Source organism: Rhipicephalus microplus, chromosome 2, assembly GCF_043290135.1.
Source record: "Rhipicephalus microplus isolate Deutch F79 chromosome 2, USDA_Rmic, whole genome shotgun sequence".
NCBI lineage: Eukaryota > Metazoa > Arthropoda > Arachnida > Ixodida > Ixodidae > Rhipicephalus > Rhipicephalus microplus.
In genome coordinates this window covers 225,520,968-225,548,812 of record NC_134701.1, presented here as the reverse complement: position 1 = coordinate 225,548,812, position 27,845 = coordinate 225,520,968, and the positions used below count along the sequence as shown (strand labels likewise).

The window sequence follows — 27,845 nt, the reverse complement described above, 5'->3', positions numbered from 1 at the left end:
GATATTTTGTTATATACAGGCTATATTGAGCTTTGAGTGTACACATTTGCACCCGAGGACATTTTGCTTGTACTAACCTTGCCTTCAAATACTATAGCAGTGCAATCGTCATTGGAAGAATTGTAAACTGAACAAAGAGGTTGATGGTGAGATGTTGTATACAGCCGTGTCTATGCTTTCGGGCTATGGCCCACAAAATCTTGATTTAAAGGTCTACGTAAATACAGTATTGCATGCAATATGCCCATAATCACAGGATAAAGCATGTAATCTAGAACTGAAAAATAATGCCCAAAGCCATAACATGACTTAATGCAACTCCATAAGAAGTCTTTTTTTTCCATTCTTTATTGTTTACATATAATAAAATAAAATTAAAAATCTCTGGGATTGACATGCAGTGCTCCCCTCTCCAAATAAAATCTAAAAATCTCTGGGAATGACATGCAGTGATTGCCTCTCTAAATTAGTGTACAACAGTATTCTCTAAAAACTTGTGGAAATTTGGCAACTGTCGCCAAACGTGAAATAACGCATTGACATAACACTCTGATACAAATGGCACGCAACATTTTTCACTGCGACAGTTGAAGCATGCAACACTCTGTATACTTTTGCATACTATTAGGACATTTCAGGAAATGACGCGTTGCCTGGTGTCACATAAATCCAAGTAATTCAAAGGCACAATGGTAATGGTGTTGCTACTATCACATATGCAGGCACTCTCCTTCACTTAGTCTGCACGCTTGTATTATTTATGGTTTGCTGTATACATTCCAGTAAATGTGAACTTGCAACTAAATTCTACCCACCCCATTTGTTCATGCAGGTTTGCTTTTAAGCTAATGCTTGTTCTTCATGTAAGCTGCCTGGCGTCGTACTGACGAGGGATGACTTTACCAACTAAACTACTCTGTTTCTTAAGCTTAAATTCCTCACAGAGGAGGCATCTAGAAGTGCACATTATTCGTCTATCACAATGTTTGCTGCCATACGTGCCTTTTTGGTCTAGCGCACATCAACATTACACAGTTTAATGATACACTGTCAAAATGTAAAAAAAATGAAAAGAAAAAAATTATTGAACACTGGCAACATCATTAACAGACATGCTGAAAGTGCACCTCATGACATCTGCTACGATTGCTTAGCTTCTTTACTGCACATTATCGTAGTACAAGACACGGTTCTAACTCCACTTACAGCATGTCTTAATTGTGGCATTTTGCTCTTGGTATAGAAAGTACCACCGTTACTTCCGCGGAAAGCAGTCTTGAAGTGCCATGGGTATGGATCGCCCGTTTTGAAAAAGAATCAAGTACAGCATCTAAACATAGTAAGTAATAAGTAAATGTTCTGTAAAATGCAATGGCTGCTTGAAAGTCAGTGTCAACAAGGTAATGCTCTAATTTAAAAGAAAGCTTTCCTGCTAACGCACCACCCTTATTAGCACAGCATTTTGTACATAGGAACCTACTGCGACATGAAGTCACTTAACCTTGTTGTTCTTTGTGCTCTTCTAGCTGAATCCTCGCAACAGGTTAAAGAGAGTTGTAGTGCAAATCTTTCTTCCGTTTCCCAAGAAGTGCCGTTGTCTCCCCAAGTGGTTCAGAGACGACGCTGCTGCTGTCTTCACTACTGCTGTTTGATGAAGCCTGGCCCTTGTGCCAGAAGGACTCGGGCTCAGTTCGAGATGCGCAACACCAGTAAAGGGTTGCCACAAACGCCTGCGACAAAGGGATTCACTCCGTGACAAGGTTACCATCACCACCAGCTCAGCCACACTGCAATAACTGTGGCTCCATCGAAACTGTAGAACACATTTTGTTTGAGTGCTTAGCGTACACCGATGAGCGTGCACTCTATAAATGTTACATGTATTTGCTAACCTGAAGAACTTTATCAACAGACCGTGTCTAGAGGCATGCAGTGAATCTTTTATTCACGTATTTGGACACTATCGGTCAGCTCAACAAACTGTAGTGGCTCCGTAAAAAACTCGTAATAAGCCATTCTGTGAGCATACCTTTCCACCCAAGAGACAAAAAAATGTCTGTAAACTTAATTGTTTTCTTTTGGTTTTAACTTTTAATATTTTTTTCTCTCTTTCCGTCTTCAATCCCTTCCCACTTTTCCTACAACTTATACTGCAAAATGTATATATAATACATATTTTGCATGGAACATGTATATGCTTAATCTTGTTGCACTTATGTTAAAAGCAATACTAGTAATGTGAATGTTAAGATGAGTGAATGGGCCAGTACTAGTGCTTTGGAGGAGCACAAAAAAAAAGAGAAAACTGCATACAAAGGACTACACTCCAAATGATGTAGTACTGTGTGCTGCTTCCAAAGCACTTAGTCCCTTTTCCTCTGTTTTGTCAGTTCCAACACAAGTTACGAAGTAATAGCACAAGACAGGTTGCCATGCAAGTATGATAGCTGCTTGTTGAAAGTAAAGAGGCCCCTAGAGAGGTAGTGTATGGTATTTAGTACATGCATTCTCGCAGCAGCACAAGTAAACTTACAGTCAGCAAAGATCCTCCTGCCATGACCGTGCTGGCCCAAGGGAAGCCAATCAAGTCCAACAGGACACCTCCTACTGATGGCCCGATCACTTCACTGCAACAACAACACGTCACCAGGAAGTAAAAGGAACACCTAGGCAGTGCTTGTAAGTCAAAAAAGTGTGTGCTTTTTGTCAGTATGGTTGATTGGGCGAGTTGGTAATACACGATTGTTTTGAAATGAGAGCACACTACGCAGACGCAAACAGAAAGACAGGAACAAGCGCTTGTCCCTGTCTTTCTGTCCGCATCTAAGTAGTGCGCTCTTATTTCAAAATAATCATGTGCTTTTTAGATGCGAGTGTAAGGGAACACCGGTACATGTAAAAAACTGCTAAAAACTTAGCCGACCACACGCAGATCAACTTTCCTCATATTATATGGTGCCAAACTTTTAGATTTGAGGTTTTCTTTGGCCATTATTAATATTTCATTGCTTCTTGCTCTGTAGTTTTTACATAAGGCATACAACTGTAGGCTAGCATAATATTTAGTTTTATTTAATGTTCCCGTGGCAGATGGACACTGGTGAAGCTGCCATATTTCTGGAAATATTTAACTGAGGCACGGGGATAGTTAAAGTGAGTGTGCTTTATCAGTGGCTTGTTGTTGCCTGCTTTATCATACCATGAACTTTTCTGCTACTTGCTGAAAGTTCTGGAGAGCTTAGCAGTCGTCTACTGTCATTTTGTGCCTTCTGCTGTTTTGCGCTAGGCTGTCAATGAAACACTGAACCGAGTTTCTCGTTTTGTTTTCACTTCATATTCATTTGGGCAAGTACGATATGACAAGTATAGTCAGATGGGTGAATCACTCTCTGTGATATCCGATGTCATGTTGCTAGACTACTCCAAATTAAGAACACAACTTTTTTTTGTTGTTGTAAAGCACTTGCCTAAGTAGCCAGGTGTGGGAGAGAATTAAACTTTAGAAAAAACAGTTCCCAAGTGTCCCAAACGTACCCTAAGGAATACATTGAGTTCCACCAGCCAGACACGAGGGCATATGTTCCAATGTCCTCTTCCATGCCACCAGTGCTGTGATAGAATAAACCATGTACAAGACTTTAATTGGTTGCAAAAAGTTTGGTTATTCACAGAGTTGGAGATACGATGCTTAGAGTGCTGGTGTTGGCACAAGGGGATTAAAAAAAAAAAAGAGGAAATACAGGAGTGATATGTTCAACTGAAATAAACCAGTGTGTAGACAAATTAATGTGCAAGCAACCCTCGAGTCTTCAGCTTTCACATTTGCAAGAAATCTAAAGCGTGTTCAGAAGTTGGTGGTTTACAACCACATCCCTGTGGTTGTAAATCGTTTTGGCCTCTTGGTGTTTAATTTTGATCTAGAGTGACCATTTGAAAACCAGAAAACGTAAATACTCTGAAAGTGCATTGACATGACACACAGACAAATTAATGAAGTAATTCATTTACGGGATACTGTCAATTCACCATGAAGTTTATTGCAGGAGTAAGGAAAATACAAATATATAATTAAGGTAATGCAATGCCAATATAAAGAAGAGTATATAAAAATAAAAAGCACACAAGAGTATGACATCATCTCAAGCAAGTGTCAGAAACATGGGGATTACTAATGCATACAATTACAAGCATAGCAATACATTGCCTACAGAACCAAAAGATTGAAGATGGAAAAACAAAAGTACTTTGGATCAGCAACTTGAAGAAAGCACAGTCGTAGTGCAAGCATGTGTTGACCAATTTATGCTCTGACCTTGCAGAACATAATCGCCTGCAAAGGGTTTTAATTTGAGTAACTCATTGTCACTGGGGCTGGACCATATGTGTTGTACTTACGTTGCCGCCCGAATCATGCTCTCCATTGTGGGTACATAGGCAAAGGCAAAAGAGGCCCCAAGGACTGCGACTGTAGCCAGAGTGGCCCAGAGGTTGCTGAAACAAAAATGTGCAGCACATTGCTGAAGTGAGGTACAAAACATGATGTGAGCTCCACTCACAAGCCTAAAGCCTGCGAAAGATGCTATGGTGCTCTCTAATGCAAGTTTTATGCTTCTGTTTTCACTGTTAGATTACTTTACCGAGATGTTAGCCAAACTACAGGCAGCATGTATGGTAAGACTTGTTATTGCTGCCAGTATCAAGATGCTTAAAGAGGCTTTACTGCTGTCAAACACCATCATTACGCTGTCAAACATGTATGCACGCACTTAGAGACATGCACACCTATGCACAATATTGTGCAAAACTGTGGCAATACATACTATGCATGTAGCAAATGCATTCACTGCCACTCTCGATACAGTGAGCACTGCATCCCGGCAAGCATGTTTTTAACACAATAGTGATATTAAGCTGGGGTCCACCTCAGTTCCACTGACAGATTTTTGTCAAGTTATAACGTAAAATATACACTTATACACTTACAGATGGTAAAGAAAAGAGAGAGAGATAATATGAATAAAGGCAGGAAGGTTCACCGGAAAGCAAGTATCTGGTTTGCGACCCTGCACTGGGGTAGCATCAGGGTTTCCACAAGGAGCCCTAATGGGATACAAAACAGTAGTGTTGCTCATGGGTGGGGTCATGTGTTGAATGGCGCTAACGCGGGTGCTGCGGTGAGCACTGGAAAATTCATGAGCGGCGGTCGTGGTAGCAGCAGTTGTTGCAGGCGAACAGACAAGGCAGCAGCTGCAGGTGCTGTGGCAAGCGTGTGGCAGGCGAGAGAGAGAGTGATGTCAATGCGCACTGCGAGGGGAGCGTGGCGTCAACGTGCAGCTGTGGTGTGACCTACTTGGCACTGCTCCAACACCTGCGGCGAGGGGAGCGCATTGCGGCGCGTTCTACGGAGGCACAATGTTACACAGGCTAGTCAAAAAGCTGTGTCACATCTAAAGAAAAAAAAATAGAGGAAAAATTTTTGTCATTGAGAGTCGAACCTATAACCCCTTGCTCTGTAGCACGCGGTGTGAATCGACTCAGCCAAAGAGTGTATGTTCTTTAGTTTACTGATGCCGAACGATTTATATACACCATTAAGTGTTAGCGGTACTCTCAGTGTGTTTTTTATAATAGTGCCACAATCATTATCACAGCATTGGAAATATTATATGAAATGGCACAGTTTTGGAATTTAATGAATCTGAGTAGAATCAGAGAATGGAAGGATGAAATACGAGCAAGGCATACAACTCAAAATATGGATGGCTCTTTCAGTCGGGGTACCACATCAGCTAAACTTCAATGCTTGACAGCTGTGTAATGTGATTTCACTGTTAAATTGAGGTTTGGCTGTATGAATGCATACTTTCCACACTCTGATATCTGAAAGAAACATTTCTGCTTTACATTGGTATAATTTGATAATTCATTATATTCATGCTTGATCAAGCTTTACACTTTATCTTGCCTGTTGTGACTTAAACATTGGAACATCATGTTAACCTGCCTTTGCAGGTGAGCTAGCTTGCCACTATGTTCAGTTCTCTTTTGCAGTCAAGAATTTTTATTAAATTTCTTTCTGAGGATTCTTTGGCTCCTAAATAATGATGACAATGTGTCATAAAAACATGTGGGCATACACAGTGAAAACAGACACATGTGTGAGCCTGTAAGTATATCTACTCTCTAAATACGCTGGTTTTAATTGTGGAGCATTTCTTAGCGAACCAATGGCACTTTGGCTGTAAGTGGACGGACAGATAGAAGGCAACAATAAAGGTGCATTTTGTTTGCTAAGGAATGCTTGACATTTAAAAGCGGTGTATTTAGAGAGTAAAATAGGTTCGCATGCTCACACTTGCGTCTGTTTTACCCTTTGTATGACAATATTTTTCTTTTGCGGATGAATGGACGGAAGGTTTCATCCGCCCATCTGTCCGGCCGACCTTCAATTTACGCAATGACCTAAAAACCCACCTTGTAAGACTGGGTTCAAAGTGTCGCATATGCAGCTTCTCAAAAACAGCTTCGCATGAAATTAATTCTCGCAGTTTATGATGGCTTCCGTTTGTAAATGCATCTGGATATGATTTATACATGTCTTAAAAACACAGCCACCTATATCTTGGAGCTTTGGGCGACAGTCAAACAGTTTCCCAAAAGGTGCTGGCTTTGCAGGCAGCCTGGGAAAACAACTGGAGCATGCCATCCTACAGTAGACGCTGTCGAAAGGCATCAAAAGAAAAAGTTCACACCACTATTTAAGAACAAGAGTTTTATGGCTTTACCTGGGAATGCCTAAAAATGGTGCAGGCCCCATGAACATTTGTGCTCCTGCCATTATGATCAAACCAATAATCATGATTGGTATCCGTTGTTCCTGCACACAGGTTAGAAAGAAATATGGAGATTTGTTCTGATTTAATTATTTTTCCAGACTTCATGAAACATCGAAATGCAGCCAGAAAAGTATTTTCTATTTCTGCCCGCAAAATGAAGTCTTAATACAGAACCCTTCTTGATTTTCTTGACCGTGGCTGCTGATTTCCCGCTAACTATGCAAGCATCATTGGGTACAAGTGTCCTTAGAGCCACGCATGCAAAAATGAGGCAGCTGACTTCAGTGATTCCCTTCGCTCTGACTTTTATTCAATGCAACAACAGCAAGATTCAATCCCCACAGTGAAGTCCACACATTTACTTTTTTTACCTGCTTTTTTTTTTCTCAGACATATTCACCCATTAGATTACCTCTCGTATTCTGTCGAAATAGTTATTTAGATGCCACGTGTGGAGGTTATTGTTCAAGTCTTCTTCCTTTTTTTCACACTTCACTTACTCGTTTTGATGTGGAAATAATGATTACAGAGCCTAAAAAGCACAACTGATGCCACAAATACATGAAAATACAAACTGGCCCCAGCAAGGTGCGAGCGATATGTTTCTCTTCTACACTTTCAGTGCTGCAACTCGCGGTGTGTGGTTGCTGTGCATCTACTGGGCTGCTTTGTAAATAAACCATGAGGCATTGTCGCTGCAATGCTTACTTACTCCGACCAGCATTCTCTCGGTGCATCCTCCATTGTGGCTGGATGCAAATGTTTGAACAAAGACGTGCGCGATTGACAAATATAGCACCAAGAAGTTTCAGAGCTACTGTGATGTCAACATTGAATATTTCCTCTATTTGCTATCCTACCTTTGTACTACTGTTTTCTCAATCAACAATAAAGCTATTGTGCAGAGTGTGAGTGTTTGTGCTGGCTGTGACCTTGTGCTTTCCTTTGTTGGCTGTCTGTTGTTGATTTTGGACAGAAAAGGTCTAACGGGCTGCCCACGACCCTGGCATTGTCAAGTAAATCGTTTTGGTGTTTTGTCTTGCGACAACTCTGTGATAATTTTCTGTAGGCTCAATCACAGCAGTCGGAGCAAATGCTCACAATCCAATGCACATGCATGGAGTCATTCCAGATAACCATGAAGTTCCTTGAGAGTGGTTAGATAAGATTTTCCTTCATATTTGTTTTTACTGTTACAGCACAAAAACCTCTTGCATTTTGCTTTTGTTTATGGTTTCAAGTTTCAAGGTTGGGCATACAGCTTTGTTGCCGACAGAGTTTGTTAAACCCGCCGCTCTCCTTTGTGTTTGTTGTGGATATTTCCAGTTCTTCCAATCTTTAACTCAGTTTCTTCTTGTATATATATTTTGTATGCACAATTAAATCCCAAGTAACAACTTAGTGTGTTCTTCTGTCTTTCTCTTTCTACACCATCTTTTCCTGCTCTGTTTTTATCATTAATGGCAAAGACCGAATAACTCAGCAGTGGGTTCTTGAAGTTTGTTATCATCACTGTCATGCATATCCTTTTCACAAATTCTCACGAGTATCTAATTACACTATGATTAAATGGTAGGCAAACACACGCTGACCATTTTGCTAAGAACAATTTCTATGAAGTGCTCAAATTTATGTGATGTTTGTCAATTACATTGATATTTCTTATTCAAAAAAATCAACTACAAAATGAGGCCATGGCATCCCATTCCCGTAAATGATGTATAACCACTGTGTTCTTGTCCAGTTTCACATAGTGAAAGCAAAATAAAACAGCAAATTTATACCACTCCAGCAATGCAAACACTATGATTTGTGTTCACTATAGAATTGCTTGTTCAGGCTTCTAAAATATTTGTATACTAACAGTTATTTCTCTTTTAAGAAAATGAGGTTTTACACTTACAAACCTAAACATAGATAGATATGTGGGGTTTAACGTCCCAAAACCACCATATGATTATGAGAGATGCCGTAGTGGAGGGCTCCGGAAATTTTGACCACCTGGGGTTTTTTAACGTGCACCCAAATGTGAGCACATAAGCCTACAGCATTTTTGCCTCCTTCGAAAATGCAGCCGGGATGTGATCCCGCGACCTGCGGGTCAGCAGCCGAGTACCTTAGCCGCTGCTAGGTAACCGCGGCGGGGCACTTTCAACCTAAGCATAGTAGCAAAATGTCTCATATAGTGAACAATCATTAGATCTTTTTAGCATAAACCAATAGCTCAAAGATCTTGCGCACCCTTGCTTTTGGATTCAAATCAAGTTAATGTAAAACTACTGCACACATATACATAAACACACAGAATATATATATATATATAGTTATGATGATACATGAAAATGGAAAGTTAATGAATGCGTCAAGCGTAGTAACTGGCCCACCAGATATATATATATATAAGTAGATACCCCGTGAGCAGTCACAACGTGGTTTATTTCGACGTTTCCGCCTAGAGTCTGGCCTTCATCAGGATTGAAGGTACAGTTTGTTGGTGCTCAGTTTTATACAATCTCAAATCAGAGGGAAAGAGGAAAAAAGATAGAAAAAAAGAAAAAAGAAGGAAGAAAAGGAAAAGAAAAGAAAAAGGAAAGAAAAAAAGAGAAAGAGAATATAAGGTGGACTCCCCTATGGCACCCCCCTTCCACTTCCCCCTTCATCTTTCTCCCCTTTCTCCCCTTCACCTTTCTGATGACAGCGGTCTGTGTATGCTTCCTTTCACTAACACATTATTCCCGACCAGACGGCGCCTCCTGGCTCTGGCGGTACAGTGTGGGGCAAAAAAGAGCTTCTTTAGGAAGTTTAAGCTGTAAAAAGAGGGGTGCCTATATATATATATATATATATATATATATATATATATATATATATATATATATATATATATATATATATATATATATATATATATATATATATATATATTTTTTTTTTTTATCCTTGTTGACAACGCTCCCGTTGTGCCATATCCCATACCTATATATATATATATATATATATATATATATATATATATATATACACACACACACATACATATATATCTGGTGGAGTATAACCAACCACTATACATAGCCTTCATAGATTACGAGAAGGCGTTTGATTCAGTAGAAATATCAGCCGTCATGCAAACACTGCGGAATCAGGGTGTAGATGAAGTATATATAAACATTCTGGAAGAAATCTACAGGGTGTCAACTGCTACCATAGTGCTTCATAAAGAAAGCAACAGAATACCAATCAAGAAGGGTGTAAGGCAGGGGGACACAATTTCCCCAATGCTATTTACCGCGTGCTTACAGGAGGTTTTCAGAAGCCTAGAATGGGAACAGTTAGGGATAAGAGTCAATGGAGAATACCTTAGTAACCTGCGCTTCGCCGATGACATTGCATTTCCGAGTAACTCAGGGGACGAATTGCAACTCATGATTACGGAGTTAGACAAAGAGAGCAGAGAGGTGGGTCTTAAAATTAATCTTCACAAAACGAAAATAATGTACAACAACCTTGGAAGAGAGCAGCGTTTCAAGATAGGTAATAGTCCACTTCAAGTTGTAAAAGACTGTCTACTTAGGGCAGGTAATAACCGCAGAGCCGAACCACGAGATTGAAGTAACTAGAAGAATAAGAATGGGGTGGAGCACATTCGGCAAGCACTCTCAAATTATGACAGGTAGATTGCCACTATCCCTCAAGAGGAAGGTATATAACGGCTGTATCTTGCCGGTATTTAGCTACGGAGCAGAAACCTGGAGACTTACAAAGAGGGTTCAGCTTAAATTGAGGACGACGCAGCGAGCAATGGAAAGAAAAATGGTAGGTGTAACCTTAAGAGACAAGAAGAGAGCAGAGTGGATTAGGGAACAAACGGGGGTTAAGGATATCATAGCTGAAATCAAGAAGAAGAAATGGACATGGGCAGGGCATGTAGCGCGTAGACAGGATAACCGCTGGTCATTAAGGGTAACTGACTGGATTCCCAGAGAAGGGAAGCGGGTTAGGGGGAGACAGAAGATTAGGTGGGCAGATGAGATTAAGAAGTTTGCGGGTATAAATTGGCAGCAGCAAGCACAGGACCGGGTTAACTGGCGGAAGATGGGAGAGGCCTTTGTCCTGCAATGGACGTAGTCAGGCTGATGATGATGATGATATCTCGTGGGCCAGTTGCTACGCTTGATGCATTAACTTTCCATTTTCATGTATCATGATAACTGACAATAGGAAATGACCACCTGTGTTCATGCCTTATTGCAATTGAATGCAGCAGAATATTTTGCAGGAAGAGTGCCCCCGCTGCTTTAACACACAGCTAAATGAATAAACAGTTCACATGTTGTCGAAGCTGTACGCTCATACTAGCAATAATAAATGCAAGATTGAACAGTGTATAAACAAACGGTTAGGTTTTTAAATAAAGTGTAACTTACTGTCTTCATACAGATGAAACCGACTAGAGGAGAGCATATGGAGAAAATGGCTGACATCACTAGAAAAAAACTGCCAACAATGCTGGTGTCCACATCAAATTCCTGAAAAACAATATCAAGAAATAAATGAAGAGAAAATGTAGCTATCGGTACAACACCTGAAGTGAGCCAAGTCATGCAACTCAGACCACTTCCAGAGTTTACTTGTTCGCATCTTGCCACAATTATTAGTGCCACAATTTATTAAGCGTCTTCCGCCTATATTTTTTAAGGACTTTATGCAAGTTCAATTAATCAGGCTGAAAGTTGCTGCCTTAATGTTTCCTATCCTTCTCAGCTGCAGCTCTCTCTACCTAGTTGGCTTACTCTAGCAAATAAAAAAAAAAAAACAATTTTATGTTTTTTAGAATTGGTATTTTGTGGTAACCTCTACTTTTCTTTTTTTCTTTATGAAGTCGCTATTTTTCAAATTGTATTTCTTTACAATCATGACAGGCTGTACATTGGCCTTATACAGCATATACCAGGCAGAAAGTTTTTAAAAATAATGAAAGAAATGGTATGGTGAGAGAAAGAAAAACAGGTGTGTTGGTGACAGGAGCCTCATTTTCTGTTTGAACTTGTAAAGTTTAAGTTATAATGTTAATCACTGGTTTTTTCAGGCTGAAACTGTTTAAGGATGGGCTATTGCAATCGAACAAGCCACTATTGCTTTAATGGCTATGTGTTCAGCCACTTCGTGCAAGCACCGATCAAGCATCCTAATTTGAGAGTCACAACAAACAGATGGTGCTCGTTCGTTAGTCCAGGTCGATTTCTTTACGCAGTCAGTCGTCCAAAAGTTGTCTCACCTTCCGCATGTGGGGCTCCAACGTTGGCTCAACGAAACCCTGCGACTGAGACCCGACGACCAATATTAATGAAACGATGATTACTTGTGGTATTTTGAGGAGAGTAAAATAGGACTCCTTTCTTGTTTCTAATGCCTGCACTGTAAGCACAAGAAAAATCATGAGAAATTTAAAGCATGGCATGATCACTATGTAACTTTATTAATGACAGTAAACAAGTTGGAATACAAGATTGCAATTGGGGAGAGTAAGTTATGCAATAAACATTCTACCACCACTATATCTGTGAAGCTACGACAGTCATCTATGACATCATTCTAGAAAAACAGTGTTACTTTTAGGGTTTTTGTAATTACTCTATCTGGTACTATAGGCGCATACATCCAATCTGTCAAAACTATTTGATTACCCTTCGAAAAAAAAAAAAAATTTGACTATACAAAATTATGCATAAATTTAATTGCAAAACTCTACCTCTATTCGAACTACCTCCGTTCAATGAGGTTCTTTATGTAGAAAACCTACTCTGCACTGGTGATCTCAAATATCATGCTCTGGTCAGTGTTACCACTAGCTTTGAATAACAGGTGCTTCTACACATACCCAATTATTTGGACAGGAAACTGAAAAGATGAGCTACAAAGAATGTGGATGCATGCACGCACGTGCATGGAAACATAGAATCATCCGCTGAAATGCCTCATTAGAAAAGCTTCATGAAATCTGTATAACTTCTACATGTGTAAATCATTTGCAAATTTATACCTTGGATGTCCTTCATGATAAACCAGCATATCGGGAATGTTGACAGGACACAGCTGCCCAATATGTAAAATGGAAGTCCAAATCCACCAACCTAAGAATGAAAACGGACAAACTTTCAACACTGCACACCGCAAATGTCATCCCTATGCTTCCCCCGAATGCCTAAGGTAGCCACACAACGAATGATTAGTTGGCTGTTTTAAAAATGAGCCACATGAATATGTGGTGCATGGCTTTTATGAATGATCCACTCAGGCTTTTAGTACAGGTAATGCAGCTTTAGTGAGACCCCACCATGGTGATCTAGTGGCTAAGGTACTCAGCCGCTAACCTGCAGGTCATGGAATCGAATTATGGCTGCGGCGGTCGCATTTTCAATGGAGGCGAAGTACTTGAGGCCCGTGTGCCTAGATTTAGATACCCAGGTGGTAGTAATTTCCAGAGCCCTTCACTACGGCATCTCTCATAACCTTATGATGGTTTTAGGACGTTAAAATCCAATAATTATTATTAGTTTTAGTAAGGGTCCACTGGCTAACTGAAAATTTCAAGCTGTTATACAGCCATTATTTGCAATTGTTAGTTGATGTTAGCTGACTGGAATGCCTCAACAGCTCTGTGCAATAGCGTTCCATTGCTCATTGCTGAAATGCTACAGATTTCGAGGCCCCATCTTTAAAAGCATGCTGACAGATTCTCCTAACCTGTAGAAAAGGAATACATTGAAAGTTTGCTGAACTGACATAGTAATGTTGTAGCATGTTATCGTAAGCAGAACAAAACATGAGATGTTCAAATGAAATTTCAACCCATTTATTTGTGTTAGTCTTACGACGAGCTTGCCCCGCCGCGGTGGTCTAGTGGCTAAGGTACTCGGCTGCTGACCCGCAGGTCGCGGGTTCAAATCCCGGCTGCGGCGGCTGCATTTCCGATGGAGGCGGAAATGTCGAGGCCCGTGTGCTCAGCTTTGGGTGCACGTTAAAGAACCCCAGGTGGTCAAAATTTCCGGAGCCCTCCACTACGGCGTCTCTCATAACCATATGGTGGTTTTGGGACGTTAAACCCCACAAATCAATCATTACGACGAGCTTAGTCTTATGAGGATCTTGTAAAGAATGCAGCAATCTTTTGCTGCATCTGGTCTTTTGAGGCTGCCCTGGTCAGAAATTGAGTGTCCAGAAGACATACGCATTTGTTTGGCAGTCATAATAACTAGTATGCAGTTGTAAGGCAGCTGTCATTGTGGCTGTGAGTCTGGATGACTTTGAAGATAAATGCCGCGTGCATAGCTGCATTTAGCGGCGAGATAGTGACGACAACGAAGAACACGGATTTGCTCGAGAGGCGCAGCGCAGCAGAGTGAAGAAGACGACAATGTTAGCAGCCTTCTCTGAGAGCGTCTCTACAAGTCCCACTGTCCGTGTTTTTAAATAAACCCCCCTTTAATTTATAACCCGCGACACTGGTGGAGATGCTGGGTACTACAACCTCATGATCAGCACCCCTGTGAGAAGCCCCGAGTCCAGCCCTACGAGACAGCCACGCATGGAGACGCCTGTGCACCGCTCAAGCCGTCGCCTTCAAGGTCTTGAACCAGAATTTGGCCCTTTAAAGGGAGCAACATTTCCGACAACCACCCCTACTCAAGAAATGGCAAGGAGTCCTGCACAGGTGACGGTCCAGAATATGCGCATTTCTGAACCATTTCATGGCCGGCCGAACGAAGATGTGCAAGACTGGCTTGAGCAGTTCGAACGGGTAGCTAAATCAAACTACTGGAGTCTCGATGGAAAGCTCTTTCACGTATTGCCGCGTGCATAGCTGCATTTAGCGGCGAGATAGCGACGACAACGAAGAACGCGGATTTGCTCGAGAGGCGCAGCGCAGCAGAGTGAAGAAGACGACAATCTTAGCGGCCTTCTCTTAGAGCGTTTCTACAAGTACCACTGCCCGTGTTTTTAAATAAACCCCCTGTAATTTATAACCCGCGACAATATCTAGACCATCGATGAAGCTCAAGACCAATTGCAGCCTAGTTTTCGTCACACGATAGTACTAAAGTGGCATTGTCAACACAAAAATGAGGCCTCCAAAGTTAGCTCCAGTGATGCGCTGTTTGCGGAGCTAATCGCAAAGGCCACAGTAAAATTATGCTACAAAATGTGCGGCTGTACATGTTGAAGTGATCACCACGACGTGAAAGTTATGGATGGAGTTTTTGAATGCGTTCATACGACCTAAATGCACCATGCACTTAATTTCATTAATATAAAGGAATTTAGCATTTGGTTCTATAAAGCTTCCGTGGGAGACTTCAAAAAAAGTTTGTACAACTTAATAGTTTTTGCTTATATACTGAAGCTTATACTTACACTGTAGAGAGCACCACCTAGGGCAGGGCCAATACTCATTCCAACACCAACTGATGTTTCGATAATACCCTGTAATGGCAGATAATAAAGATAATAACAGTCTTTACACATCTAAATGGTTTAGGCTGACTATGGCACTAAAGAACTTGCGTAGCATGACAGCACAATTTTGCGTAGCAGCATTCAAGCAAACTGCTAGTACCACTAGAGAAGCAAAAGCTTAGTACATGATGAACTTCATTTAAAAAGAAATGTGAGCATCATTTAGATAATGCTCTGTACTTACAAAGACGGTACTTATGTGGTCAGGGTACACATGAAGAACTATAGCGTACGATGCCGTGGAGAAAGCTGCTGCACCGATTGCTTCTAGGATCCGGATAAGAAATGACAGCGCAGTGAAGACAAGTGTGTCATCAGCCAAGTCAAGCACACTGTAAAAATAGTGTGTATACACAACAAGACATCCTGTTAGTTTTATAGCTCCAGTAGCATCAGTATAGTGTAAGGATGGCAAGCTAATTAAAAAGAAGCTAAAAAACTAAAGTAGTAAAATTTTTTTGTCTACCGTATATTGCATCCAGCATTGGCAGTAATAGCATGAGCAGTGGTTTCACATGGAAGCACTTTCCACATATTTATCCTTGAGATGTGTTTTAATAAATTTAATATTTTCAAACATTATTCATCAGATAATTTTGACAAATTATTACTTATACTTAAATCATAGGGCAACAGTGTGACCTGCCTTGCAGAGAAGTCAACGACATCCTTTTGGCTGCACCATCTCGCATCGCTGAGGCAAATTCTCAAAAAACCTTGAGGAAAGTTATCTACGTGTGCACACATGTAATAGTTGTAATATTTTACTTGTAGCTGTTTTAAAAGGCACACCTTTTTCTGGGATGTAAGTAATTTCTTGTACATTTCTAAATTTTCTTACATAATAAAAATTCTTACCCAAACATAATATTTGCTCCTCCAGCGCATAAGATGCCAGTGAAGAATATTAATTTTGCACCTAAGATGGGAACCTGTAAAATTAACAAGAAGTTTCGGTGTGATGAAAGTTCTCAAAACAGAGATGCACACATCAGAATGCTTTAAATCAGCTAGCTTGTAAGGTTAAAATTGGGAGGTTTAAATATATAGCTATACAAATGGCACTTTTTCTTTCATCATGTAATTAAACTTCAGTACTTGGAAATGCCGGCTGTGAGTATCAAATTCAGTAAACATCTCCTCAATTTTTGAAGGCCAGAAAAGAATAAAAAGATGAAAAATAAAATAAGTTGGTATGTATTAGTTTATTACAGTTTGCAAGGTCACAGCAATGAGAATTATAAAACATATTTAACTACCCTTTGGTTACATATCAATTGAGAGTTTGCCAAATTATATGCTAAAGCTTGGTAGAATCCCATAAGAAGTTTCATTGTCAGACGAAGGTGGTGTACCACAAAAATACCCTCTGCTGCCGGGAATTTCACTGCGCCATTGTTTGCTGGCAGAATTTTATCTCCAGGGTGCTGCAACTTGCAAGAGTAATGTCACAATATTAACGTATTTGTAGAAGTGAACTTTGAATATTTGCACAACGGTACAAGATATGAATTTGCAAAGCTTTATGGTTAAGAAAGAAATACTAAAACTCTGATGCTAAGGGTTCGTCAACTTACGAGTGGCAACTTTTCGTGCATTTTCTGGCTATGCTAACATGATAAAGTTTAGAAAAAGCTTACCAGTTTTCCAAAAATAGGGGCAAATATCATCATTGTCAATGCGTAAACGCTGAAGACAAATCCAGACACAGCTTCTCGCATTCCCTTGAAAGCTGCCTGAAAGAACCATTGTGGATATATAATACTATTAACTTATGTTATACCTAAAGCATATCAAGGAATAATGCTGTATGTGCATTACTTTAGATGTATTATCAAAAAAAAAAAAAAAAGATTGCATACCAACCTGGCATGAACTTAATTGCCCGTGTAGGTTTACAGGTTATGTATATGTGTTGATATGCGGTACTTCTAGACTACACCCTGGGAGCCAAATGCTCAAAATGAAGTAACTGTAAATGTAAAGACACACGGGCATGCGTGAGTTATAGTTACATTAACTTGATGCATTTGGCAGAAGCAGTAAGCACTATGGCTATCGTTAATCTATCATCATCATGAAGTTTCCCATTGAGTGTGTTTTTTTATACTTATGCATGCTTTTTAGTCTACGCACATGTTTGTTCGTACAATTGTCCAGACATTTTTGAACTACTACTTGTGACTTGTGAAACCAAATGGTTTCCAGCTAAACACAGAATAATAATAAAAAACTAACAAACAATTGATTGATTGATTTGTGGGGTTTAACGCCTCAAAACCACCATATGATTATGAGAGACGCCGTAGTGGAGGGCTCCGGAAATTTTGACCACCTGAAGTTCTTTAACGTGCACCCAAATCTGAGCACACGGGCCTATGACATTTCCGCCTCCATCGAAACTAACAAACAAAGCAAGCCACTTGCCTCTTGTGGGTAGAATGGCGCAATCACAGAATAACTGATGTAGCTTGTAAAGTTGACTAAACAAAGACAAAACAGGGTGAGTTTTTGGGATCTCGAGAGGCGAAACTTTGCCGTTCTGCGACTGGACAGCAGAGACACGACCGACAGTGTTCGAGACCGCATCATGGCTCCACGATGATGATGAGGCCGTTTGGAAATGTCATTATCTATAGCACCTTCTGCGGCAGGCATGGCAACGCATTCAAGCGACTTTGAAAAAATGGCGTCAAGATCGATGCCCTTTACTGCATTCGAAGAACTGCAGATTTCGGGGTCGGATGCACTACGCTCCATAGTTCCCGAGTGATTCGGGCTAGTATGTTGATTCTCAGTTTCAACTATGAGATGGACGTCATCTGTTGAACGCTGGGCTTTTACTTGCAAAGATTTGTCTGTGCCAACATCTTCAGGGCCTCCATGTTGCACATCCATAGGCCCTTGTGGCTGCAAAACTGCCTGCATAACATTTGAGTCAGATGCCTGCCCTGGACGCATTTCATTTGCGCTTGGTTCACCTTCTGGTGTGTTCACTGAAGCTTGCTCTGCTTTGTTAGCCTCAGCCTGTGCTTGATCTTTGGGCTGAAGTGGAGACGACGTTGCCTCCTCTTGGCCGTCATTTGACGATGCCAGAGGCTTTCTCTCGGCTGTGGTTGAAGCGTGCAGGGCATTTGGTAGCGGTGTGGTGTTTTCTTTTGATGTACCAGAAACACCAGCTGAGTCACCGGTTGTGTGTAGTTGTTGTGTTTCTGTGTTATGTGCAGCATCCGATGGCACAGAGGCACCAGTGGCACTTTGTGGCTCCTGCATATTTTCACCAGTGTGTCCCGTCGCTCTGTCCCCAGGCAAAGGAGAACCATTGGCAGATCTTCAGATAGTCACTGAAAACAGATTAAAAAAAATGTCATGTCAATATTACCTTAACTAAAAACTCTTAGAATTCACAGGTACTTCTTTGAATTGGAAAGTTCAAATTTGAAGCCCAGGAAAATTATTAATTGGCTCATTACATAATTATGTGTATGTATTATATAACAATAACATGACGAGATAACTGCAAAAACCAGTTATCTCGTGTGACGATGAATGAGTGGCGACGTTATATTATGGCACTTTACGTAAACAGCAGCCGTGATACACAAAATCTTTTTGTTCTAGTGCTATTATACCCCAAGAAGGCTTTATATAACCTATTCTTGGTTGCCACTTGTGCGTTTCAGAGAGCTAGAAAAATTGGAAATAACTGAAACATGCAAATTTCTTCGGGGATCCTTTGAACAGTCAGAAACCAGGCCATAATTTTAGCATTAGCTTATTCAAACGTAAAGTGTTTCGAATCTAGTGTATACGGTCATCGATGCTATAGCATCGATGCTCATAGCACATCATCAGGAATAGAATTTTATGTGTGTTTAGAAAAAAAAAAAAAAACAATTGGGGCAGCTTTGCACTTGTGGTGGCAAGCCTGCAAGAAGTGCAGAGCTGGGCACCTTCCGACTTTATATTTAGTTTCCCCTTTTCTTATTTTTCTCCCTTTCTTTCATTTTCTATCCCTTTTCTTTATATTTTTACCTCTTTATTTTTTTTTTGTTTCTCTCTGTCTGTATTTATTTCGTTCTCTTTTTTTTTGTTCTTTCTATTTTTGCTCTTATTTCTCACCTCTTTCTCTATTTCTTGCTTGCTTTCCCTTTATTTAATTCTATTCCTCACTCTTTGCTTCTTTCTCTTTTTTGCTTTGATTCTATCTCTTTGTACACTTGTTTTTCACTATATCTCTAGTGCTCGTTCTTTCTAGGCTATGCTTCACTCTTTCCGGCCCTCCTGTTCCTCCTGCTCATACCCACTTTCCTTTCTCATGCTCGTTTTTGTTTGTTGTCATCAATTTTTCTCTCCCTCTATTTGCTCTCTTCCCCTCTTTCTCTACTTCACTTTCTTGCTTGCTTCTTATTTATTTTGATCTTTTTCTCCCTCTTTGCTTGATTTATTCTCTTTCTCATTCTTTCTGTGCCATGCTTTACTTTCTTCGCCCACTTCGGTATTGCATCTCTTTGCTGTTCTAAACTATACAAGGCTATGCTATGATCTGCTGGCATGCCTGGATATCTGAGTGGTTGAGATGATCGCCTTCGTATCGTGGGATTGCAGGCTGGCATCTCACCTAGCCAAGAAATTTTTCATCTTGGAATTTTTCAGTTTTTTTTTTTGTTGTCTCTTTCTCTAGCTCTCTATCTTTTCCCTCTCTCTGTATTTGCTCTCGCCCTTCGGGTTATTGTATCCCATACCCAAGAAGTTGCTGCACGTGTCCTGGGAGCAAGGCAGAAGATGAAGAAGATGATGACAAAGAAGAGGACAAAGGGATGATAATGATAGTTTCCGTTTTGCGGCATTACACCAAGCATCAACAGCTCCGCGGTTAAAAAGAGCTTGATAAGACAGATGCTCGGGCTAGTTAGTGATTGGGAATCAACATATTTGCACAGCGCATATATCCAGATGAAAAAAAAAAAAAAGCGTGAAATATGTAAAAGTAGTGACGAATCCAATAAGTACCCGACCCTGTTACACTCGCACCTTTCTTCACAGTTTTTTTTTTATTTTGTTTGTTGATGTGCAAATACATGCCACAGTGAATTTAAGTTACTACCAAATAGCTCTTTTTAACATATTTGCTACTCGTAGTCTTGCGCTGTGCAAATATGTTAAAACGAGCTGTTTGGTAGTAACTTAAATTCACGGTGGCATGTGTTTGCACATCAACAAACAAACAAAAATAAAAAAAACAATGAAGAAAGGCGCAAGTGTAACAGGGTCGGGTACTAATTGAATTCGTCACTACTTTTTCATATTTCTCACCTTTTTTTTTTCATCTGGGTATATGTCTACTGTTTGAATCATGCATTACTTGCACATTGTTTAAAAGTGTATTATAAAACATTCACAATTTATTTATATGCAAACTTTACCTAACGCCATTCTCACTAGGACACGGATGCCGGATGCACTTAGAGTTATGCAGAAAAGTGTGCAGTGGTAATGCATAAAAATCGCTACTTAATTATATTTTATTAATGAAAGTTTATGTGAGTAACTTTATTGTTTGCACAATAGTAAGATGCAAGATGCACATGACACTATGAGTAAAAGGAACTACAACTTGTGTAAGTTTCAAATGGCAATGACCTGTTTGTCCCCATGTATGTGGTAATACTGCTGGTATAAAAATGAATGCAATCATGCCTGGTACACACAAAAAAATAATCAAGTAATTGTTTGCCTATAACAAGCTAGCCAGTGCAACTACCTCGGTACCCATAAAGAATTTTGCTCACAACAAAATTAATCTGCCTTTAAGAATGACAATCTTATGAAATGATTGTTTGTGCCCATAATAAATTAGAGCTTCGCAAGCTATAGGTACTTGTGGTGTAATGAATGAATCTCTTGGAAAACTAAATACTATGTTATGCCGCAGGTAAGCCTCTGTTTACCCTGACAGTAACTGTACGCAGGGCCAACATACGAAACAAAAAGATTTTGCCCGTGCCTTAAGAACATGACTAATGCATGACTTATTATTTTTTTTTTTTTGCTTGGTTCCAGACCTATTTTGTGAAATGAGCACAGCTTTGGCTTTAAAATTAATGCTACATATTCTAGCACTGAAGTATAAATTTTTTCATGCAGTCAAAATATATGCAATGGAGCTGAAAAAAATTTAGATGCACACCATGAAGCTGTGTAATTTGTAGCACGTGCTGAATATTCGATGACTCGTTGCTGACATATACGGAGATCGCCATTTAGTGACAATTGGTTTGCAGTGTTTATCATGACAACAAACTAAAGGTTACGGCATGTTTCATTGAACTGCATCCACAAACTTTGAGAGTTTTGGCAAACCTAGCAGCTTAAGCTGAACTATGTTAATAATTGAAAAACAAGAAGAAAAAAAAAATCAGATAGTGGCTGTGATTATTTACAACTACAATTCATCATAAATCAAAAAGAGAAAGTATGCATGTGACACCTCTTCCTGTGGAGATTGGTTTACTTTTTTTTTTTAAAGCAACAACAGCAAGAAAAAAAAAGAGTGGCCCTGTCCATGTCACAAGATCTGCTATTTGAATGAAAAGAAAACAATACTTTATCTCGGGGTGAAAACAAACAAACATAAAAACATACTAAACTGGAACACCTGGCAGGGGTATTTCTGTCAACCTTGAATAGACCGTTCGTGTGCAATGACCATTGCAATACCTCCAGTTTCACGATAACTTTGATATGAAGAACTCTGTCATGTATGACCAGCTGTGCCCGAATCAATGCAAGCTTTTATGATGTACTTCTGACTGTATTTTTTTTTCGCTCGCATGTCATTGCTGACTGCGTGCACCCTGTCCGTGCCTTACAACAGGAAACAAGCTTTGATTGAAGTTCCTAAGAACTATGCATTTGAGCTTTAGTTAGTCAGAGCTCTGAAATATAATGAAATATAATCAAATGGGGAAACGTGATTCAATACATTAACTGTAAGAGGGTCATTTCCTTATGCAATTGCTAGCATTCCTTTTAAAAGTGCCTCTTGATGTTTTTCAGTGACTACAGTACATAATATTATCTGTATAACTACAGTTGTGCCAACAAAAAAAAATGATTTTTTTCTGTAATCTCGGACAGCTGTTTTTTTTAATGTAACATCATACCCTAGACAGCTTATACACAATAAATATAATGATGAAGCCATGACAGGTAGGCCACACAAGCTTCCTTCTTTACTTTCCTAAACACCTACATATCACTCTACTGCATTCAACTGTGGTGAACATTGCACATGCTTAATTCACATGAATCAAGTACAAACTACAGTTCAAATGCACCAGCCCAGCAACTCACTTTGCCTCGATCCATGCAGCATTCAGAGGCTGCCCCCGCAAGCATTATTCCATACACTTCCTTATCAGGGCTGCACTTAGCCACTCAAGTCTTATCACTGGCTTACCAGAAATATCAGCTGCCAGTCATTGGGCAGCCGCAGCCCTGTGTATGTGCGTACATAGCGCAGTCAAGATAAGTGCCCAAGCCCCTAAGCATCACATTGAGCTGATGCAAAAAGCAAAACTGTGACAGAAAAGTTTCTTTCGTGGATGGAGGCAAATAACTATGCCTTTTTTGCTTCTTTCGCTGGGCATCTAGTCCAAAAGCCATGCATAAAACTCTGCATAAATGTACCATCGCAATGTCAATGGCCATAAAAACACAGGTCTGGAACACTGTGACATAAAAAGCCTAACTGGTGCTGTTGTATACAATTCACTTGCATGCACAATCACTTTCTGCCTTCTTGTACTCTTTAACTATAATTGAACTATGGATATTTTATTTTCGTCCTTGTGCTATTATAACTGAGTAATGCTGAGAACTTATAGTGCCACAGTATAAATGTGCTCACATATGGCTTTCGAATAAATACTAAAGTGTTATCCTTATTACAAAGGCAGTATGAATTCACAGTCCGTAGTGCAAAAACATTAGTACAAAGAACTAGTGAACAGGCAGGACACCCTGTTCCTAAATTGCCTTTTCAGTTGAAAAGAAAATATTAGCTGTGAGAACAGTATGTGTTCTGTTCATTCCCTGAATTATACACAAATTAGCATGCTTATTCAAGAGCAATTGCTCTGTACTGATTTCATAGACAGGAATTTTGATTATGATTGAGTGCAGTTGACTGACACAATGTGCGATTATTTGTGGGAGCAGAATGATAGTGGTCGAGCTCGAGCAGGTGTTTCAACAGGAGTCAATGACAGTTTAAGGCAGGTATCAATGAAAGTTTGTGATAGTGGCCTCGAGTGTTCATGAGCGTCAACTTGAATGACTGTCGGCAATTGTATGTGAAGGCGAGCTTGAGCTCAACATTTGCAGCTGCAGGTAAGCGTGATTAAAAGCGCGCTTCAATGTCTGTGTAGGTGAGCATGACTGAATGTACTGGGCTACCTTGCTCAGGTATACTAGCCCACATAAAGTGGCCTTTGTGTTACAACTCCACTAAAACCCCAGTACTAATTCCATTTATATCTGCCAACCTGCATCAAATGGCATCATCTGGTGGGTAGTTAAGGCAATGAGGGCACTCGATTCGGAAAAATATTCACAAGCGAAAAATCAAGTGGTTTGAAGGTGTAATGAGAAAAGAGAACCACATCAGCGAATGATGACGAGATAGTACTTTTGAATATGCTATACGTTATCTAACAAGTTGCTGAAAGCAATGAGTATTCCGGTCAGGCAAAGGAAGTGTTATTCATTAGCGGTAGTACCAAGTAGCAAAAATAGACAGTTGACCAATGAAACAAATGAGGAGAATGGTAGAAACGTGATGTAACATTTGAAAAATTGAGTGTAAGTGTGTGTGCATGTATATATATATATATATATATATATATATATATATATATATATATATATATATATATATATATATATATATATATATATATATATATTTATATATATATATATGTGTGTGTGTGTGTGGGATGTTTCGATAAGAGACCAATCTTTCAGTCTGATGAAGATCGATCTCTAACCGAAACGCCATAAATAAACAGTTTTTAGAAGCGTATATTTATTTTTTCCTATTTCTACGGCAACCGAAGCCAAACTCTTCATAATCTACATGTGTGTGTGTGTGTGTATATATATATATATATATATATATATATATATATATATATATATATATATATATATATATATATATATATCCAGCTTGTGATACATGAAATTTTTCATAGAAAGTTGGTCAAGCTTTCCAGTATTATTTGTCTTCAAAATAATTCAGAAGACGCTACGAATAATCGATGATTCGTTTGAAAGCAAGAAAGGAAATTTAAAGGCTCACGTTTCTTAGACACAATTATGAGAGCTAATAGACAATGATGCCAAAGAATGCATAGGATCAGTTACTTGCAGTAATTGTGCTATAATTGTGTAGAAGCTAAAGTGGATGTAAAGATAACTTGCCACTGGCAGGGACTAAACCTGTGACCTTTGAATAACGCATTCGATGCTCTACCAACCGAGCTACCACGGTGGCCATACCCTGCACCTGTCCACTTGATGGAGTATATATATGCATTTGAATGTGGGAGTGCCAGTCAGTGCCATTATTAGCTATGATGGTTAGTATGGAACACTTTTTTTCTGCCTGTTTGCATCAATTAGCATGTGGTTTTTCATCGTAATAGCATTAATGAGCTCATTTCGCAGAAATTCCGGCGTTGTTGGTTGTGAGCGAAAAATCATCATCTTGTGCATGATCGAAAAATCAAGAAAGATGCAAATCAAATGAATAATGATAAAAATTCTGTATGTGAGCGGGATCGAACCCGGGTCGTTTGCATGGCAAGCGGGTGTTCCAGCACACAGCGATGCGTGTGGTATTGAGTACAGTGATAAGAACTTCCTTTGCTTGGAAGTGCAGCGAAAGGAACATTCACGCTTTACAAACACACACGTCCTGTATGCATACTTCACAATACAACATGAAATGTTGCAATAATAATGCGTGGCACAAGGGTACATTGCCATCGGATGTCAGAACATGTGATTATCATAATGACTTCATGGTTCAAAGCCGGTCACCGACAGCGATAGGCACACACGTTACTGCACCTATTTTCTTAAGACCACGTAGTGGTTGCATAGCAAGTTTGAAAATATTTCATGCACTAAGTGTTTCAACTATATATGTAGTAGGGACAAAATATTGCTATCGCATTAAACTCCTTAAGCCGAAGCTTAAGGGTCCCCCAATTTTTTGTATAAGCTGGCAGCTGACCAATGACGCCTCGCATGCTACGTGAAGGCATCAAGTCTGACAGAACGAAACCCTCGCTATGAAAGAAGAAAATGAAAGAAGAAAAAAAAAAAGGGGGAACTTTAAAGGCTATTTCTTTTGTTAGACACAATATCAATCAGAACTAACAGGTGATAAAGGAAAAAAAAAGTATAGGGGCGTTTGTCTATCACTTCAGGTAAGAGAACGAGTTCCACATTATATATGAGTTAAATAACACTTGGCAAGGACTATGTCATGTCTGAAGTTTTTCCACTGTAATTTAAGTGGTGTCAGCAGAAACACATTATAAAGTGTTGTTGTCCTTCCTGCGGAAGTACATACTATGGTGAACGAAACTGACTAATCAACTTCAAAAAAATCATGGTATGTCCTCTATTTTTTTACAGGACGCACTGAAGAGCTAGAGTGGAGCAACCTCTCATATTGTGACAAGCCACAATAATTGAAAATAATGAGGGGTAAAGGTAATCTTAATACTGCAGTGCAAATGATCGACATGCACATCCGTTTTTTTTCTAACATGCGCGCACTACCACCGGTCTAGTGCAATACGGAGCAGAGTGTACATCACACAGTGGTGGTCATGTCATGGCAGTCAGAGTATACTGTCCTTTTCTATTATTATTACTATTTTGACAAACAGCAAACAATTGACCCATGAAAGCAAACATGCGTGGAAGGGATGAAGTTAAAGAAGAGAATCGACGCCAAGCTACAGCAAATATAAGTACGATAAAGGCAAGAATGCTGCTTGCACAAACCTGCACTCTCAGCAGCCGTTTGAACCTCAGAAGTTCCTCATACAAGAAAGCACTCGCGAGGCTCGTGTGTCACACATGCTGTCGACGTAGAACACTTATCTGTAGTTGCCACCGACACTTTATCTAGCTATCACAAGATACACTCACCAAATATCCAATAAATAACAGGAAGACCATGCAAGCACCCACATCTTGCCGCTGATAGCCAATCGGTTTCCCGCAATGCCCCCCCCCCCCCCCCCCCAAAAAAAAAAAAGTCTACATGGCGTGCAAACAACCATATATATGTTTCATATTATAGATTATTGGCTGTCATGAACTTGATGACTCCACGGCAGATCGAACGTCTACCTGTACAGTCTAGACATACACACGAATTGCAATATCATTTGTAGCAGTGCAAAACAGCACGGACGGGCGAGTCTAACAGTCACTTTTGATCGTGATCGGGCCCGATTATGATAGAATTTATCGAGCTGTGATTCGCCCATAAACAAAAGCTGCAGAAAGTAGCCAATCACCGTTGAGAAAGTTTATCATATCGGACTTGATCGCAATCAGCAGCACACCGTAGCGTATTACGCCGGTATGAGTTGGTTGGTTGTTCCTCTGAGTCCTGGCACAACCCACCACGGGTGATTGTATTTTCACAGTTCCAAACCAGCACGAAGTGTGCACCGATAATTTTCAGCCTCGTCACGTCTGTGATGTAATGGTGTTTTAACGTCTAAAAAACCACTCCACGATTATGAAAGACGCCGTGGGATAGATCCGGAAATTTCAAATGACCACCTGAGGTTCTTAAACGTGCACCCAGATGCTGTCAAATCAGAGCCGCCGTAATTTAGACAAACCACTTGATGCGAAGCGGATAATACAATGGAAGCCACGGGGAGTGCAATCGACTCGTATAGATTAAATGAAGTTTTTTCGTTAACATAAAAAGTATCGAAAGTACGCACTACAGGTATGTTTCCTCGCTTTAGCAATCACTCAACGGAGCGGAAATCTTGTTTTAATATATCCACGTCGGTTATATTTACGCACGCCCCTTCGGAATTGACGCCCGGCCTATCATGAGCTCGAGATATATTTGCACTCACCGGGACGGCGTAGTTTTGGGCGGCGCTCCAGAACCGAAATCGGTCAGGTGTACGGTGACAACACCGGGCGATGCGAGGTGCGATTCATCCAACGCGAAAGGTTTTCTTTAAACAGACGTTCAACTTCACAGCGACGCTGCGATTGACATGCTCCGATTTCCCGCGGGCAGTTGGAGATTTTTCCAGCGTTGGAACATAGCAACCGCGATACGCGCACGAGATAAACTGATGGCCCGTAGGTGTTCGGGCAGTTCCGCGCCCTGCCGATGCTTTCCCCAAGCGCATGCTTTCGCTTTCGCTC

The 27,845-nt window shown here is 40.1% G+C and overlaps 1 protein-coding gene across 4 annotated transcripts; it reads right to left on the bottom strand.

Moving 5' to 3' along the window:
• Positions 1-330: 330 nt before the first annotated feature.
• On the bottom strand, positions 331-27,845 carry LOC119170366 (MFS-type transporter SLC18B1). 4 transcript variants are annotated; one of them, XM_075876519.1, is made up of 14 exons: positions 27,545-27,845; positions 17,777-18,697; positions 16,994-17,085; positions 16,212-16,285; positions 15,538-15,685; positions 15,252-15,320; positions 12,880-12,970; positions 12,115-12,254; positions 11,264-11,365; positions 6,786-6,877; positions 4,396-4,491; positions 3,535-3,609; positions 2,534-2,627; positions 331-1,730 (listed from the first exon to the last, which is right to left on the bottom strand). In XM_075876519.1, the coding sequence occupies exons 2-14, from the start codon at positions 18,624-18,626 to the stop codon at positions 1,545-1,547; spliced, it is 2,109 nt and encodes a 702-aa protein (XP_075732634.1). In that variant the 5' UTR covers positions 18,627-18,697; positions 27,545-27,845; the 3' UTR covers positions 331-1,544. The 4 variants fall into 4 exon arrangements, with proteins under 4 accessions (XP_075732634.1, XP_075732635.1, XP_075732639.1 ...); XM_075876520.1 differs by lacking the exon at positions 27,545-27,845 and adding an exon at positions 26,589-26,662; XM_075876524.1 differs by lacking the exon at positions 27,545-27,845 and adding an exon at positions 26,442-26,578.

Bases quoted from the DNA above. Each gene is read 5' to 3' on its own strand.
- LOC119170366 (XM_075876519.1), bottom strand. From the start codon at position 18,626: ATGCAGGAGCCACAAAGTGCCACTGGTGCCTCTGTGCCATCGGATGCT. The intron at 16,286-16,993 runs GTAAGCTTTTTC...TTAATTTTACAG, and splicing joins CCCCTATTTTTGGAAAACTG to GTTCCCATCTTAGGTGCAAA. The intron at 1,731-2,533 runs GTAAGTTTACTT...CCTTTGTCGCAG, and splicing joins CAGGAGGATCTTTGCTGACT to GCGTTTGTGGCAACCCTTTA.